The sequence below is a fragment of the Anser brachyrhynchus genome (assembly GCF_964034855.1).
Source record: "Anser brachyrhynchus genome assembly, chromosome: W".
Lineage (NCBI taxonomy): Eukaryota > Metazoa > Chordata > Aves > Anseriformes > Anatidae > Anser > Anser brachyrhynchus.
The window spans coordinates 1,205,427-1,220,668 of record NC_137704.1 but is presented as its reverse complement, the minus strand read 5'-3'; the positions used below and the strand labels follow the sequence as shown (position 1 = coordinate 1,220,668).

General features: G+C 43.7%; 1 protein-coding gene and 1 long non-coding RNA gene across 13 annotated transcripts in view; one reads left to right on the top strand and one right to left on the bottom strand.

The window, feature by feature from the left end:
* Nucleotides 1-15,242, bottom strand: part of LOC308184666 (homer protein homolog 1-like) — a gene marked incomplete at its 5' end in the record, with an annotated part of 238,995 nt that overhangs the window by 37,149 nt on the left and 186,604 nt on the right. For 6 of the 9 annotated variants that reach the window (XM_080571965.1, XM_080571966.1, XM_080571968.1 and 3 more), the window contains one exon: nt 3,352-3,508. In XM_080571965.1, the coding sequence (XP_080428091.1) occupies nt 3,352-3,508 (157 nt within the window). Of the gene's footprint in view, nt 1-245; nt 1,726-3,351; nt 3,509-14,321; nt 14,443-15,242 lie in introns of those variants that run through there. The other 3 variants (XR_013942774.1, XM_080571967.1, XR_013942775.1) reach the window with 3 other exon arrangements.
* LOC308184674 overlaps nt 1-15,242 on the top strand; it is a 169,368-nt gene that overhangs the window by 41,661 nt on the left and 112,465 nt on the right. The window lies entirely within an intron of this gene.

Sequence of the window (15,242 nt, the reverse complement as noted above, 5' to 3'; positions counted from 1 at the left end):
GCCTGATCCACCTGCTGGTTGTTTTGATGTTCTTCAGTAGCCTGATTCTTGGGCACATGAGCATCTACATGGCGTACCTTTACAACCAGGTTCTCTACCCGGGCAGCAATATCTTGCCACAATGCAGTAGCCCAGATGGGTTTGCCCCTGCGCTGCCAGTTGTTCTGCTTCCATTGCTGTAACCACCCCCACAGGACATTTGCTACCATCCATGAATCAGTATAGAGATAGAGAACTGGCCACTTTTCTCATTCAGCAATGTCTAAAGCCAGCTGAATGGCTTTCACTTCTGCAAACTGACTCGATTCACCTTCTCCCTCAGCAGCTTCTGCAACTCGTCGTGTAGGACTCCATACAGCAGCTTTCCATCTCTGATGCTTTCCCACAAGACGACAGGTCCCATCAGTGAACAGGGCATATTTCTTCTCATTTTCCGGTTGCTTGTTATACAGTGGGGCTTCTTCAGCACGGACCACCTCCTCCTCTGATGATATCCCAAAGTATTTGCCTTCTGGCCAGTCCATAATCACTTCCAAGAATCCTGGGCGACTGGGGTTTCCTATTTGAGTCCGCTGAGTAATCAGTGCAACCCACTTACTCCATGTAGCATCAGTTGCATGATGTGTAGAGGGGACCCTTCCTTTCAATATCCAGCCCAGTACCAGCAGTCAAGGTGCCAGGAAGAGCTGTGCTTCACTACCAGCAACTTCCGAAGCAGATCGAACTCCTTCATATGCTGCCAATATCTCTTTTTTGGTTGGAGTGTAGCAGGCCTCGGATCCTCTTTATACCCGACTCCAAAACCCTAGGGGTCGACCTCGAGTTTCCCCAGGCTCTTTCTGCCAGAGGCTCCAGGTGGAGCCATTCACATTGGCTGCAGTGTACAGCACATTCTTTACATCTGGTCCTGCTCAGACTGGCCCAAGGGCTACTGCATGAACTAACTCCTGTTTAGTTTGTTTAAAGGCTTGTCATTGCTCAGGGCCCCATTTGAAATCATTCTTAAGGGTTACTTGATAGATTTGGCTTACAATCAGACTGTAATTGGAATGTGCATTCTTCAAAACCCCACGACACCTAGGAAAGTTTGTGTTTCTTTTTTGCTAGTTGGTGTAGACATAGCTGTTATTTTATTGATCACATCCATTACAGTGATGTTGATCACATCACTGTAATGCCATCAAGCTATAAAGGGCCAGAGCCCATCTGTATCTCTGGAGTGACAGGGGGATCCGAGCAGTTAACTGTATTGGAGGCTGAAGTGAGCGTAACTGGGTATGAGTGGCAAAAGCACCCTACTGTGACCGGCCCGGATGCTCCGTGCATCCTTGGCATAGACTACCTCAGAAAGGGTACTGGTGAGGTTTTGGCATAGCTGCCTTGGAGACAGAGGACATTAAACAGTTGTCTACCTTGCCTGGTCTCTCAGAGGACCCTTCTGTTGTGGGGTTGCTGAGGGTCGAAGAAAAGCAGGTGCCAATTGCTACCTCAGCGGTGTACTGGAACTTCAAGATCCTTGTCTTCAAGTCAGTCTAGATGTAGGACAGCCCCAACAACGTGACATTTCTCCAGGTTTCTCAAATCAAGGGAATTCTTGGTATTCTTCCAGACCTCCAGGTTAGATGCAGCCTGCTGAATTTCTCCACTTCAGACCAGCATGATTCTTGTTCGTGCGACTACAAACAGCCTCCACTGGGACAGGATCAGCACAGGCATGAAAGGACCCTACGAAATTTGCAGGGTTTGGCTAAGTGCAGTTGCCATACCTTATTTCATATTAGAGAATACAGCATATCATAGAATAATAGAATCATGTAATCATAGAATGCTTTAGTTTGGAAAGGAACTTAAAGATCATCTAGTTCCAAACCCCCTGCCATGTGCAAGGATTCCACCCACTAGATCAGGTTCCCCAGGGCCCCATCCGATCTGGCCTTGAACACAAAGAATCATCGAATCATAGAATATCCGAGTTGGAAGGGACCCACAAGGATCATCAAGTCCTATTCCTGGGTTCCCAAAGAACCACACACAAAAACATAATAAAAAATCAGATCAAGTGTCTGAAAGCATTGTCCAAATGCTTCCTAAACTCTGGCAGGCTCGGTGCCGTGACCATTTCCCTGGGTCACCTTCCCTGGTGGCTCGACCACCTTCTCAGTGAAGAACCTGTTCCTGATATCCAGACTGAACCTCCCCTGTCGCAGCCTCAGGCAGTTCCCTTGGGTCCTATCAGTGGTCACCAGAGAAGAGATCAGCACCTGCCTCTCTGCTCCCCCTCATGAGGAAGTTGTATACCGCAATGAGGTCTCCCCTCAGTCTCCTCTTCTCCAGGCTGAACAAACCAAGTGACTTCAGCTGCTCCTCATATGTCTTCCCCTTTAGACCCTTTACCATCTTTGTTGCCCTCCTTTGGACAGGGACAGTTTTATATCTAACAGTTTTATATCTAACAGTTTTATATCTTTCTTATACTGTGGTGCCCAAAATTGCACACAGTACTCGAGGTGAGGCCGCACCAGTGTAGAGTGGGACAATCACTTCCCTTGACTGGCTAGCAATGATGTTCTTGATGCACCCCAGGATACGGTTGGCCCTCCTGGCTGCCAAGGCACACTGCTGGTTCATGTTCAGCTTGCTGTTGACTAAAACCCCCAGATCCCTCTCTGCAGGGCTGTCTTCAGCCTCTCGTCGCCCAGTCTGTACATATAACCAGGGTTGCCCCTTCCCAGGTGCAGAATCCAGCAGCATTTGAGCTGTCATTTCTGCCCCCATTGTGCTCTCATTTCTGGTTTGCCAAATTACTTCTGCAGAATTCAAAGTGAAGGGAATAGGATCCTGCCCCTCCTGTATGAATGCAGGAACAGATCTTTATTTGCATCTGATGAGCTTCATTCGATGTTCAGTTTTCTTTGAGTGCAAGGCTGAAAGGAAGCTGCTGGTCTTTGGTACATGTGGAAACTACAAGAGGGTTCTTTAAAATTACAGATCTCATGTAAAGTTTGTATGAGATTAAATGCAAGAGGAATTGAAGTGTAATGCTCTGGAGAAGGTCCTGAAACAGCTGTGATGCAGCTGGCATAAAATTAAGAGTGGAAGCTGGCAAATATGTCCTGTTTCTCAGCTCATATAACTTCCTGCAACAAAACCCTCTGCAGAAAAGGAACTACTACAAAAGAAAGAATTCCCTAACTGAGAAACCCTGTGTGCTTTAAAATAATCATTAATTTCCTAAAGATTTCCCAAAGATTTACCTAAAGCCCCAAGAATAAGCTTGTTTTACTTAAAAATGAGCCATTACAGTCACCAGTGCTTCCATCGCAAGGATCCTGGCTGTTTGCCTTGACTTACCCGCTTATGAAGACGTTCTGCTTCCTCCTGATATGCAGCGAGCTGTTGTTTCCATTGTTTTACATTGGCAGTGGATTCCAGAAGGGCTGCTGTGAGCTTAGCATTATTACCTTTGAGCGCGGCCAGTTCTGCCTCCCAATGCTTGCTGACCGTCGAACTGCACAGACAGAATAAGAATGGTCAGTCTTCAAATCTCTTCTATTTTTTTCTTTAATCGTATAATTTTTTTTTTTTTTGAGAATTCAAAGGGCTCACAAGAACTGCTATAGCCCATGGCCATAATTGTGATCATGAAACAGCTGAACTAGAATCTCTCCGGATAGGTGTGGGAGGGCTACGCATACTCTTCCTATCTAAAACCTTTTACTTAATTCCTTCTAATCTTTACTGTGCAAGTGACTGAGCACTTGAACAGGTTGCCCAGAGAGGTTGTGGAGTCTCCCTCTGTCCTGGTTTCAGTTAGGACAGAGTTAATTTTCCCTCATAGTAGCTGGTAGGGTGCTATGTTTTGGATTAGGATGAGAAGAGCGCTGATAACATGCTGATGTTTTAATTGTTGCAGAGCAGTGTTTACACCAGGCCAAGGACTTTTTGGCTTCTCGCTCTGTCCTGCCAGCGAGCAGGCTGGGGGTGCAGCAGGAGCTGGGAGGGGACAGACCCAGGACAGCTGACCCAAACTGGCCAAAGGGGTATTCCATACCATCTGACGTCATGCTAAACAATATATAGGGGTGGCTGGCCGGGGTGGGGGCGCCGGCTGCTCGGGGATAGGCTGGGCATCGGTCAGCGGGTGGTGAGCAATTGCATTGTGCATCACTTGTTTTCTTACACATTATTATTATTAATACTATTATCATTATCACTATTATTATTATTATTGTTATTATTATATTTCTGTCTTAATAAACTGTCTTTATCTCAACTCACCGGCTTCACTTTCCCGTTTCTCTCCCCCATCCCAGAGAGGGAGGGGGGAGGGTGAGCGAACGGCTGTGTGGTGTTTAGCTGCCAGCCGGGTTAAACCACAACACCCTCCTTGGAGATCTTGAAAAGCCATCTGGACATGGTCCAGAGCAACCTGCTCTAGGTATCCCTGTTTGAGCAGGAGGGTTGGACCAGATGACTTCAAGAGGTCCTTTCCTACCTAAAACATTCTGTGGTTCTGTGAACTGACCATGGTATACAAAAAAATACTTCCATAACAGAGGTTTAGGTTATATGGATTGCATGTAAAATGATCTTTACAACAACAACTGTTCAAACCCAAACAGAGGGGCCACAACCTCCCCAGGCAGATGCCTAGACCAAAACAGACCTCCTGAGGACTGAAATTGCTGCCCAGACCCTCAGTTCCAGGGCAATACAGAATCTGGGAGTCCTCCTAGGAGGCTCTGAAGGCAGAAGTGGGTGTCATGGGTGCAAGTGTGCCCAGCTGGATGAACTTTTCAAACAGGATGCCATGTTACAAGAGGAGTTCAGTAGTCAACATAGCATCCAGGAATCCAAGCAAGAGATTGATAAATGGTATAGGCTTACACAAGCTGAGCAACAGTCTTGCCTTAAGTCCTGTCAAGGGGAAGGTAAGCTAGTTTCCAACCCTGAATCAACAAACGACTGACTCACGAGACCAGGGAGACTGCACCCTCATCTCTGCTTGGAGCAGGAGAAGGAGTCTCCCCCTTGCCCCTGAAGTGCCCCTACACAACAGATACAATACTCTGGGGCTTGAAAGGGAAGAGTGTGTGAGTAATGGTGTACTGGTCTTGGCTAAGACAGATTTTCCCCCTAGTAGCTGGTCAAGTGCTGTGTTTGGGATTTAGGATGACAATAATGTTGATAACACGCTGATGTTTTAATTGTTGCAGAGCAGTGCTTACACTAAGCCAAGGACTTTTCAGCTTCTCACACTGTCCTGCCCGTGGGCAGGCTAGGGGTGCATCAGGAGCTAGGAGGGGACAGACCCAGGACAGCTGACCCAAAGTGGCCAAAGGGGTATTCCATACCATCTGACGTCATGCTGAACAATTAATATGGGGGGCTGGCCAGGATGGGAGGACCAGCTGCTCAGGGATATGCTGGGCATTGGTCAGCGGGTGGTGAGCAACTGCATTGTGCATCACTTGTTTTGTACACATTATCAGTAGTAGTGCTATTATCATTATTATTATTATCCTTTATTTTCTGTCCTAATAAACTGTCTTTATCTCAACCCACAGGCTTCATTTTTTTCCTGATTCTCTCCCCCATCCCAGAGAGGGAGGGGGGAGGGTGAGCAAATGGCTGTGGTGCTTAGCTACCAGCCAGGTTAAACCATAACAAATGTAAAGACCTCGGAAAGGGCAACCATCCAAAGTTGGCCGAGTCAACCACCTGCATTAGAACCAGTGCCACAAAAAAGGCTCAAAGGGTGTTAGTAATTGGAGACTCCACACTAAGATGCACTGATGCACCCATTTGCCATCCAGATAATCTCTCCAGAGAGGTTTTCTGCCTGCCCAGAGATCCTGCATTTGTGATATTACAAAGAGGATACCAATCTTGGTGGGGCCAGAAGACTACCGCCCATTCCTACTCTTTCATGGAGGATCAAATGAGGCTGCAACAGAGACTCCAAAATATCAAAAGGGACTTGATGACCTTTGGAAAGATGTTGAAGGCATTGGGAGTGCAAGTAATGTTCTCCTCTGTCCTCCCAGATGGTGACTGGGACCCAAGAAGAAGGACCAAGTGAATGATTGGCTGTGCGGCTGGTGCTATGCTCAAAGTTTTGGGTTCTACAATCTTGGACACACTTCTGAGAGACTGGGCATGTTGACACCGGATGGGGCGCACCTGACCAGTTGGGGCAAGAGTGTTCTGGGCAGCAAGCTGGATGGGCTTATTAGCAGATCTTAAAACTAGATTCAGCAGGGGAAGGGGATGTATCTCTGAGTGATGAAAGAGAACCTGGGAACATTGTCACTTTAGGAAGCAACAGGGAAATACTTGTGAATTGTCCCAAAGGAATCAGGAAGGGTTCCTCTAAAAAGGTGATGTGACCGATATCCCAGCTAAAGTGCCTCTACACCAACACACACAGCACGGGAAACAAGCAGGAGACTTTGGAAACCATGGTGCAATTAGAAAATTGTGACCTAATTGCTCGCACAGAAATGTGGTGGGATGGATCACACAACTGGAACATTGGAATAGAGGGATTCAAGTTTTTCAGAAGAGACAGGAAGGGAAGGAAGGGCGGGGGTGTTGCCCTCTAAGTTGATTGGGAAGAGCTGCCTCTGAGAAACAGCCACAGACAGGTTGAGAGCTTGTGGGTGAAAGTTAAGGACTGGACAAATAAAGCACACCTTGTGGTTGGGGTCTACTACAGGCAGCCTGATCAAGGGGAGCCTGTGGATGAAGCATTCTTGCTTCAACTACAAGAAGCATCATGCTTGAAAGCTCTCATCCTGATGGGGGACTACAGCCACCTTGATGACTTCTGGAAAAGCTGCACAGCAGGCTGTAAGCAATCCAGGAGACTACTGGAGTGCATCAAGGATAACTTCCTGGTCCAGGTATTAGACAAACCATCCAGAGCAGAAGCATTACTGGACCTGTTGCTCACCATTGCAGATTAACTCATTGAAGAGGTTAAGACTGGAGGCAGACTGGGCTGCCTGACCATGGCAGACTGACCATGTCCTGGCTGAGTTTGTGATCTCAAGGAATAAGAGCAAAGAGCAAAGTCAGGATCCTGAACTTCTGAAGAGCAAACTTCCAGCTGTTTAAAGACCTAACAGATGAGATCCCATGGAACACTGTCCTTATGGACAAAGGAGCTGATCAGAGCTGGCAACTATTTAAAGACACTTCTTAGCGTGCAAGAGCACTACATCGCCATGGGTAAGAAATCAAGCAGGGAAGGCAGGAAATCAGCATGGCTGAGCAAGGACCTGCTGGTCAAATTGAGGCACAAGAAGGAAATGCACAGGCAGTGGAAGCAGGGACATGTGACCTGGGAAGGGTACAGGGATGTGAAGAGCAGGTTTGAGACCACATAATGAAACTGAACAGGTACAAGTCTATGGGGCCTGATGACATGCATCCCAGTGTCCTGAGGGAAGTGGCTGATGTAGTTGACAAGCCACTCTCCATCATATTTGAATAGTCCTGGCAGTCAGGTGAAGTCCCTGGTGACTGGAAAAAGGGAAACATCACTCCCATTCTTAAAAAGGGTAGAAAGGAAGACCTGGAGAGCTACAGACAGGTGAGCCTCACCTCTGTTCCTGGGAAGATCATGGAACAGATCCTCCTGGAAGCAATGTTAAGGTACACGCCTTAACCTCCTGGAGGTGAACTGAGAAAGCCAGCATGGCTTCACCGTGGCAACTCCAGCAGTCAGAGAATCATCATAGAATCATAGAATGGCTCAGGTTGGAAGGGACCTTGAAGATCATCTAGTTCCAACCCTCCTGCCATGGCGAGGGATGCCACCCACTAGATCAGGTTGCCCAGGGCCTCCTCCAACCTGGCCTTGAACACCTCCAGGGATGGGACATCCAAAACTTCTCAGAACAATGTGTTCCAGTGCCTCACCACCCTCTAAGTGAAGAATTTCCTCCAAACATCTACTCAAACTCTCCTCTCTTTTAGTTTAAAATCATACCCCCTTGTCCTGTCATTATCTGACTGAGCAAAAAGTTGCCCTCCATCTTTTTTACAAGCCCCCTTTAAATACTGAAAGGCTGCAATGAGGTCTCCCTGGAGCCTTCTCTTCTCCAGGGTGAACAACCCCAGCTCTCTCAGCCTTTCTTCATAGGAGAGGTGCTCCAGCCCTCTGATTATGGCCCTCCTCTGGGCCCCCTCAACAGATCAACATCCTTATTGTGCTTTGGTCCAATACTTGGATGCAGTACTCCAAGCTGGGCCTCACAAGGGCAGAGGAGAGGGGGAAATTAACCTCCCTCAACCTTTTGGCCACTCCTCTTTTGATGCAGCCCAGGATGCTGTTCGCCTTCTGGGATGCAAGTGCGCGCTGCTGGCTCTATCTGAGCTTTTCGTCTGCCAGAACCTGCAAGTCCTTCTCTGCAGGGCTGCTCTCAGTAAGTTCTTCACCCAGTCTGTACTCATGTCTGGGATTGCCCCAATCAGGACCTTCTCCTCATGAACCCATGTTGGCTGTGACCAAGGACCGCATTGACCTTCAGGTGAAATACAGGAATTCAGAAACTCAAAGTGTTTCATATACCACCTTTCCTTTGCATTTAGCCTTTCACTTTGAGCATGTTCTCAGATTCTGAATTGTCTAAAGCACACATGCAGCCCATGAACAGGAGAAGAGTTGCCTTTCTGTGCGAGTATTGCCATGGGGGTCGACAAGCCCCATGGTTGCTGATAACATCGGACTCTTAAGGATGAGACCATCAGGAAAGTAAAGAGTTGAGAATGAACAAAGAAGAGTGATTCAGGAGATGCCTTGTTGTCTCGGGTTGCTTGTTCTCCAGCCATGAAGGCGTGGAAGTTGCTGGGTGTTTGGTGTTGCCGGGCAAAGTTGTTGACCAGTGAATAGTTAGTGGAAAGGTACTGCTGTGCGGCGAATGTTATAGGAAGGGAGCCTGTCCTCAATAAGAGTGGAAGTTATTGTCATTAATAAAGAAGTTGAAGTTATTGATCCCTAAAGAACCCTGGTGTCTGTGTGGTCTTTACACCACAGCTTTCCAGTTGTTTTATAGACAGTCCTGTTATTAGGCATCTCTTGTCTTATGCTTTGATTAGCATCTTACTGTGGCAGTGTCAAAATCTTTGCAGAAGGGACTTAATGGATGAAACTGACTAAAGAAGTTGAGTAATGGTACAGTTTCCACTACGTGGCAGACTATTATGCATTGGAAAGTGGTGGCTATATCCTACTTAGCTTCACCGTCTAAATCCATGTTCTGTACTTGTAATACAGCCTTAATCATATTAGGATCCATAGAAACCACCACAACATAGACAACCTTTCAACATGGAAATTTATCACTGAGGAATAGACTACAAATTATATTCTTTTTAAGGAAGGAAAATTTCATTGAAATATTCTCCACAGTAACCCAGCACCCAAGTATAGTGGTGTTCGCTGCTTATTGAAACACTTAGGGTCAATAGCAATAGAAGAGCTCTTGAAAGGCACTTTGTGGGATGCTTAAGATTGGACATTAACACAAAATTAATGCTTCAGCTATGATCCTTATCAGCCAGGGATTTAGATCCTATTCCTGACTCAAGTTAACGTGTGGGAAAAAGAGGAGTCACTCTTCTACACAAGAATCAATGAATTTTCCAAGCTTCTTGTGTTGTCCTCTAGTGTACTCCAAATGTATTTACATCGGTGACATTTGAACTTTGTTTCTCATTAAATTTAAAATGTTAACAACAGTTTCATACCTCTTTTTTTACACTGTATCACAACGCAAAAGACATATTTAACCCAAATCATCACAGTAGCACTAATAAAATCCCTGATTTCTCTGAAGAGACTCAACTTCTATTTTCATTTTATTCTTTTAAAAATATCGCATTTTTGTCTTAGTCATTAAATTTTATATAGTAAAGAGACACTAGGTTATCTTTTCATGAAGGTCATATAGCATAAAACAAAATCAATAACTTTGTTTTATAACGTTTAGCCCTTTGCAAGAGCAAGCATAGCTAATTAATTTCTAGCATTTTTTTTGGCAGTAAACATTAGTACCTTGCAGACCTAAAAATTTATTATATACTCTGAAAAATTAAAAAAGAAAAAAAAAGACCTGTTCTTGCTCCTTTACTGAAATTACTTTGGAATTGCTTATCAGTATCAATAGAAGTATTTTGTTCTTGTACACTTGTAATGTAACTCCTATTTTTCACAAATGATAACCAATAAGCTTTTTTTTTTTCTTTTTTTTTTTTTTTTCCTATTACGTAACTGTAGAACACTAGGTATAATTCCTTGCTGCTGCTATGGTGCTGAACATTTCAAATATTGTAATAGAACTAAATTTTCAAAAGCAATTTAAGTTATTTAGGAATTTATATCCCATTTTCTAAAACGACTAGGCATTTGGCTGCAAAGAAAGTCAAATTGACTTGGGCTCCTCTGGCACTTAATCAGTTTATGGAAGCAATTAGATGATGTGGTTATCAGAAAGTCAGATACAAGGAAATGGTAACCCTGTCACTAAAATGATCTGAATTATGGATACTCATTCTGCAACTCATTTGTACATACAAGAATTTAAAGCAGTTTAACTGTAAATTCACACTTTGAATTAGTACAGATTAATTTTCCTGAGGCCCCTGGGCAAAAAAAAACCCAACCACCTACCTATGTTTCTTTCAAAAATCCTACCTATAACAACAATTTGTGTGTGCATTGATACGAACCATAATCTGTCAGTAATGTAACAAAAGATTTATGCAAATCTACATTGCAGGTATTTGGAACTATAAAAGGACTCTACACAAAACAGTAACTGTGTCTTATGGCCAAAAGGACACTGCATGGGCCCAGAAGGGATCTAGTGTCATTGCTATAACATGTAGATGTGGTTCAGACCACAGTCCTTGGTGCCAAGGACTGTTTTGTTTAGCTCTGTCATTGCGGCCAACGAGATTGCTGCAGCTACAGGTTGATTCTACACAAATTAACAGAGATTGTCAGATTTGCAATGACAGAGTGAAGACAGATACAGCTATGCTGGACTGGGCTGAGCAACTGCAACCAGGTTGCACCATGTACAGCAATGAGGTGGCTAAAGGGATGGCTTCTAACCCCGTAAATCTGACGTACACCATGTGCCAGAGGTGGAGATCCTCGGCACGAGCCTCTGCTGCCTTTCTAGACACTGTCACAGCTTAAACTTGAGAGTGTTGTGCCTCTGCTGATGACAACAACCGTTAAGAGTGATTGAACATGAAAGATCTGCAAGCACTTATTTTAGATCATATTTGAACTTTCTGTGAGTGATACCACAGGATATCTCAGTCTCTAAGACCCACTTAATGCTAGTTCCTGTCTTACTATCATAGCAAACACTGAATTTAGCAGAACAATCATTACAGCTGCAAGGCCTTACAAATCTACTACCAAGAACAGAAGGACAGTCTATAGAACGACCTACAGAAATATTTATATATTTTATATATATTGTATTTATATATATTTATATATTTATATATTAAATACATAATCAAGAAAAGAAGGACTAAGAAGAATCTCCATGTTTTATTGGATGTGGGGGGAAACAGTGACAAGAGATGAGGAAAAGGCTGAGGTACTTAATGCCTTCTTTGCCTCAGTCTTTAGCAGCAAGACCAGTTGTTTCTTTAAGAAGAAAAAAAAAAACAAAAAAACCAGAACCCAGCATCTTCCTTATTTCATTGGTGGTTGCTAGTTATTATTTACTCAGTCTAGACTTGGAGTTCTAAATGATCTTAGGTTTCCTTTAGCCTCTTTTCAGAATAATGCATAGGTCAGATGATTTGGCTCCTAACTCAGCTGGAAGTTAAAAAGAAACCAAAATATAGACCAATTCTTCCCAATTCAACACTTATCTGAAACAACAATTTCAAAGAAGAATATAAAGTTTTGCTCCCTGCTTCTCTCCACCCCCCGTTTACATAACTCATCACAAATCCTACAAGGATGCAGAGTATGAAGTTGTGTAAGTTTTGCTAGTTGTGATTTAACAGATGGCAGAAGAGATCCTGAGCTCCCATGCTTTCACAAGGCTATGCCTACACACCATGGTAGTGTAAGAGCATGTTTATTTTCTAACATTGTGAGCTCTATTTCACTTTCATTGATAAGGCATCTGGAATAGAAAAAGGGTAGGGCAAACAGCATGATATGAAGACATTTAAAATCCAACTTTCCTGAGCCTACCACTGCGCTAAACATAAGCCCAGGACAGAGGATTCCTAAAGTGCTAAATTAGAATTAAATAATAATACTAAAATCTCTGGAAAGTGTAGAAAGAAGGTGTCACACAATCCATGCTGTCATGCAATTATATTAGTTTTAAATTTCAGAGTATTTCTTAAATAAAGTGAATGTGTAAGTCTCGGTCATACAGAATAATCAGTTAGATCACAATTCGTGCATGTAGGAAGCTATTTTACCTAACCTCTTAAAATTCAGACCAACCTAACCTGAATATATTGCCTACATAAAAAAGCATTTGATTTGAGACAACAAACCCATACCTTATTAAAAAAACATTTTTTTTTCCTTCAGCAAACTACACATTTGGATAACTTACTATCATCATGAAGCACAATTTAATTTTAGGGGTTTTTGTTTTGTTTTGTCTGAGCCATGTTGATTAAATAAAATGATTTTCTAATTTCCTACGTGGTTTCAGTCTCCTAGAAGAATGGTTTCCAATATTCTAACTTGAATTTAGAAACTAAACCCTTTGCATTTCATGAAAGACAGACATCATTACACTGAAGTGCCACAGAGTAAAATTTGCAAAGGCAACAACCCTAAAGTTCAAGTTCATCACAATGAATGTTTTATTATTGTGTACTAGAGAAAACAAAGTCCTAGACATCCCAGCCATTTTATTTCATCACCGTCACTCAGGTCCAGCTTCGTTCATTTGCCAAATGGACTAAAAGCTGATAAAGAAAAAAAACCCTCTTATATTCTACTTCATTGCTGATTTGTTCCAACCCAGTTCATTACTGACAAAACTTGATGGCTGTTTGGTGTCACTGTGAAATACTTTGATGATGCTTATGAAAGCAATGCCATGCTCATCAAGCACGGCATTGCTAGTTGGTCGAGGGAAGTGATTATCCCTCTCTACTCTGCGCTGGTGCGACCTCACCTCGAGTACTGTGTGCAGGAAAGTAGTGGAGAAGGGCTACTAAGATGGTGAAGGGCCTAGAGGGAAAGATGTACGAGGAGAGGCTGAGGTCACTTGGTCTGTTCAGCCTGGAAAAGAGGAGGCTGAGGGGAGACCACACTGCGGTCTACAGCTCCCTCATGAGGGGGAACGGAGGGGCAGGTGCTGATCTCTTCTCTAGTGACCAGCGATAGGACCTGAGGGAATTGTGTGAAGCTGTGGCAGGGAAGGTTCATGCAAGATATCAGGAAAAGGTTCTTCACTGAGAGGGTTGTCACACACTGGAACACGCTCCACAGGGACATAGTCATGACACCAAGCCTGTCAGAGTTTAAGAAGCGTTTGGACTGTCTGAATTTTTCGGTAGACCTGGCACCTGTGTGGTGCCAGGAGTTGGACTCGATGATCCTCGTGGGTCTCTTCCAACTCGGGATATTCTGTGATTCTATGATTCTATGAATTGTCAGTTGTCCACATCTCACCAAAGTGCTATCAGAAACTTGAATTCATCTCAGCAGAGACCCCTGTTATATGATCAAGACACTGATGAACACAAACTGTTTTCTGCCTGTACTATAAAACGCTGGTGGCATCTACAGTGATATTAAAGGAACTCAAAAGATGCGATACTTCAGGTACAGAAAGCTTCCCTAAAGCATAAAACTGAAGAAAAATTACTGATGTTGATCTCCATTTAGCTGTATTCCCCATTTTATTCTTCAAATTAACTCTTCCCTCAATAAGAGAATATATTAAATACTTCATATTTTTGACAGATAAAACAGTCCACTTCTGTGTTTATGTGTGCCTGCCCCTAACCTCTACCCACATCTGCAGGAAGAAGGTTGATGCCATTGAACTTCCACTGCAAGAGGTCTGCCTACCAAATGCAACAGGAAATGATCATTACAGTCATCCTGACACAGTTATTTTCAGTAATACAACTGCTGTAGGTAGAGCCTGCACACTGTTTATGTGCATTCTGAAATGGCTTACAATAAAGCAACTTTGGACTTCTAACTTATCAATGAGATTTACTCTAGTCTTCTGGAGGCTTAAATTATCTTGACAGGAACCATCACCTGGAGAGTGGGTTGAGTGAATGAAATAGCCTACCAGAGAGCCATGGCAGGGTGACAGCAATGCTGGGGAACGCAGTACTGTGTTACCTCCATAGTAAACAAGCAGCACAACTCTGATTCATAATGTTGGCAGGAGGTACAATTCAATGCTGGACCTGGTAAAGAGAGCATAGTTGGATGAACTCCATCTTCCCCCGGTTTAGATATTTAAAAGTTAAAAGTAAGCATCCTCAGATAGCGATTCATCTGACAAATCCTCAGTGCCTATATAGGATGAAATACATTAGACATTATTGAAAGCAAAATTTTTAGGCCCCGGTGTCACATGAATGTGGCAAAATTTGTAGGTTTTCCCCCAGAGAACCCAGGACACAGCATTCTCCAAAGGAATCACTACCTTAACTAGGTTTACTTGTAATGCCTAGCTCTATGTAAGGGAGAAGCAATCTTAATTCATCTGACAAAAATCACACACTCCAAAGAGTATGATATTAATAAGACAGTGTGGATCTTTTGGATTAGGCTTAAAACCAAGCTTTTTACTTTATGTAGGTCCTACATCTCTTGCAGGGACGGAAAAAGATCCCTCAAAGCATACACAGATTATGAAATTGTCAGCTCTATTCAAGATGCATTCTAGAAAAAAGAAAAACAACAACCAAACAAACAAAAAAAAAACAACTTTGATGAAAGATATTGTCCTGGTTCCAGTTAGGACAGAGTTAATTTTCCCTCATAGTAGCTGGTAGGGTGCTATGTTTTGGATTAGGATGAGAAGAGCGCTGATAACATGCTGATGTTTTAATTGTTGCAGAGCAGTGTTTACACCAGGCCAAGGACTTTTCGGCTTCTCGCTCTGTCCTGCCAGCGAGCAGGCTGGGGGTGCAGCAGGAGCTGGGAGGGGACAGACCCAGGACAGTTGACCCAAACTGGCCAAAGGGGTATTCCATACCAT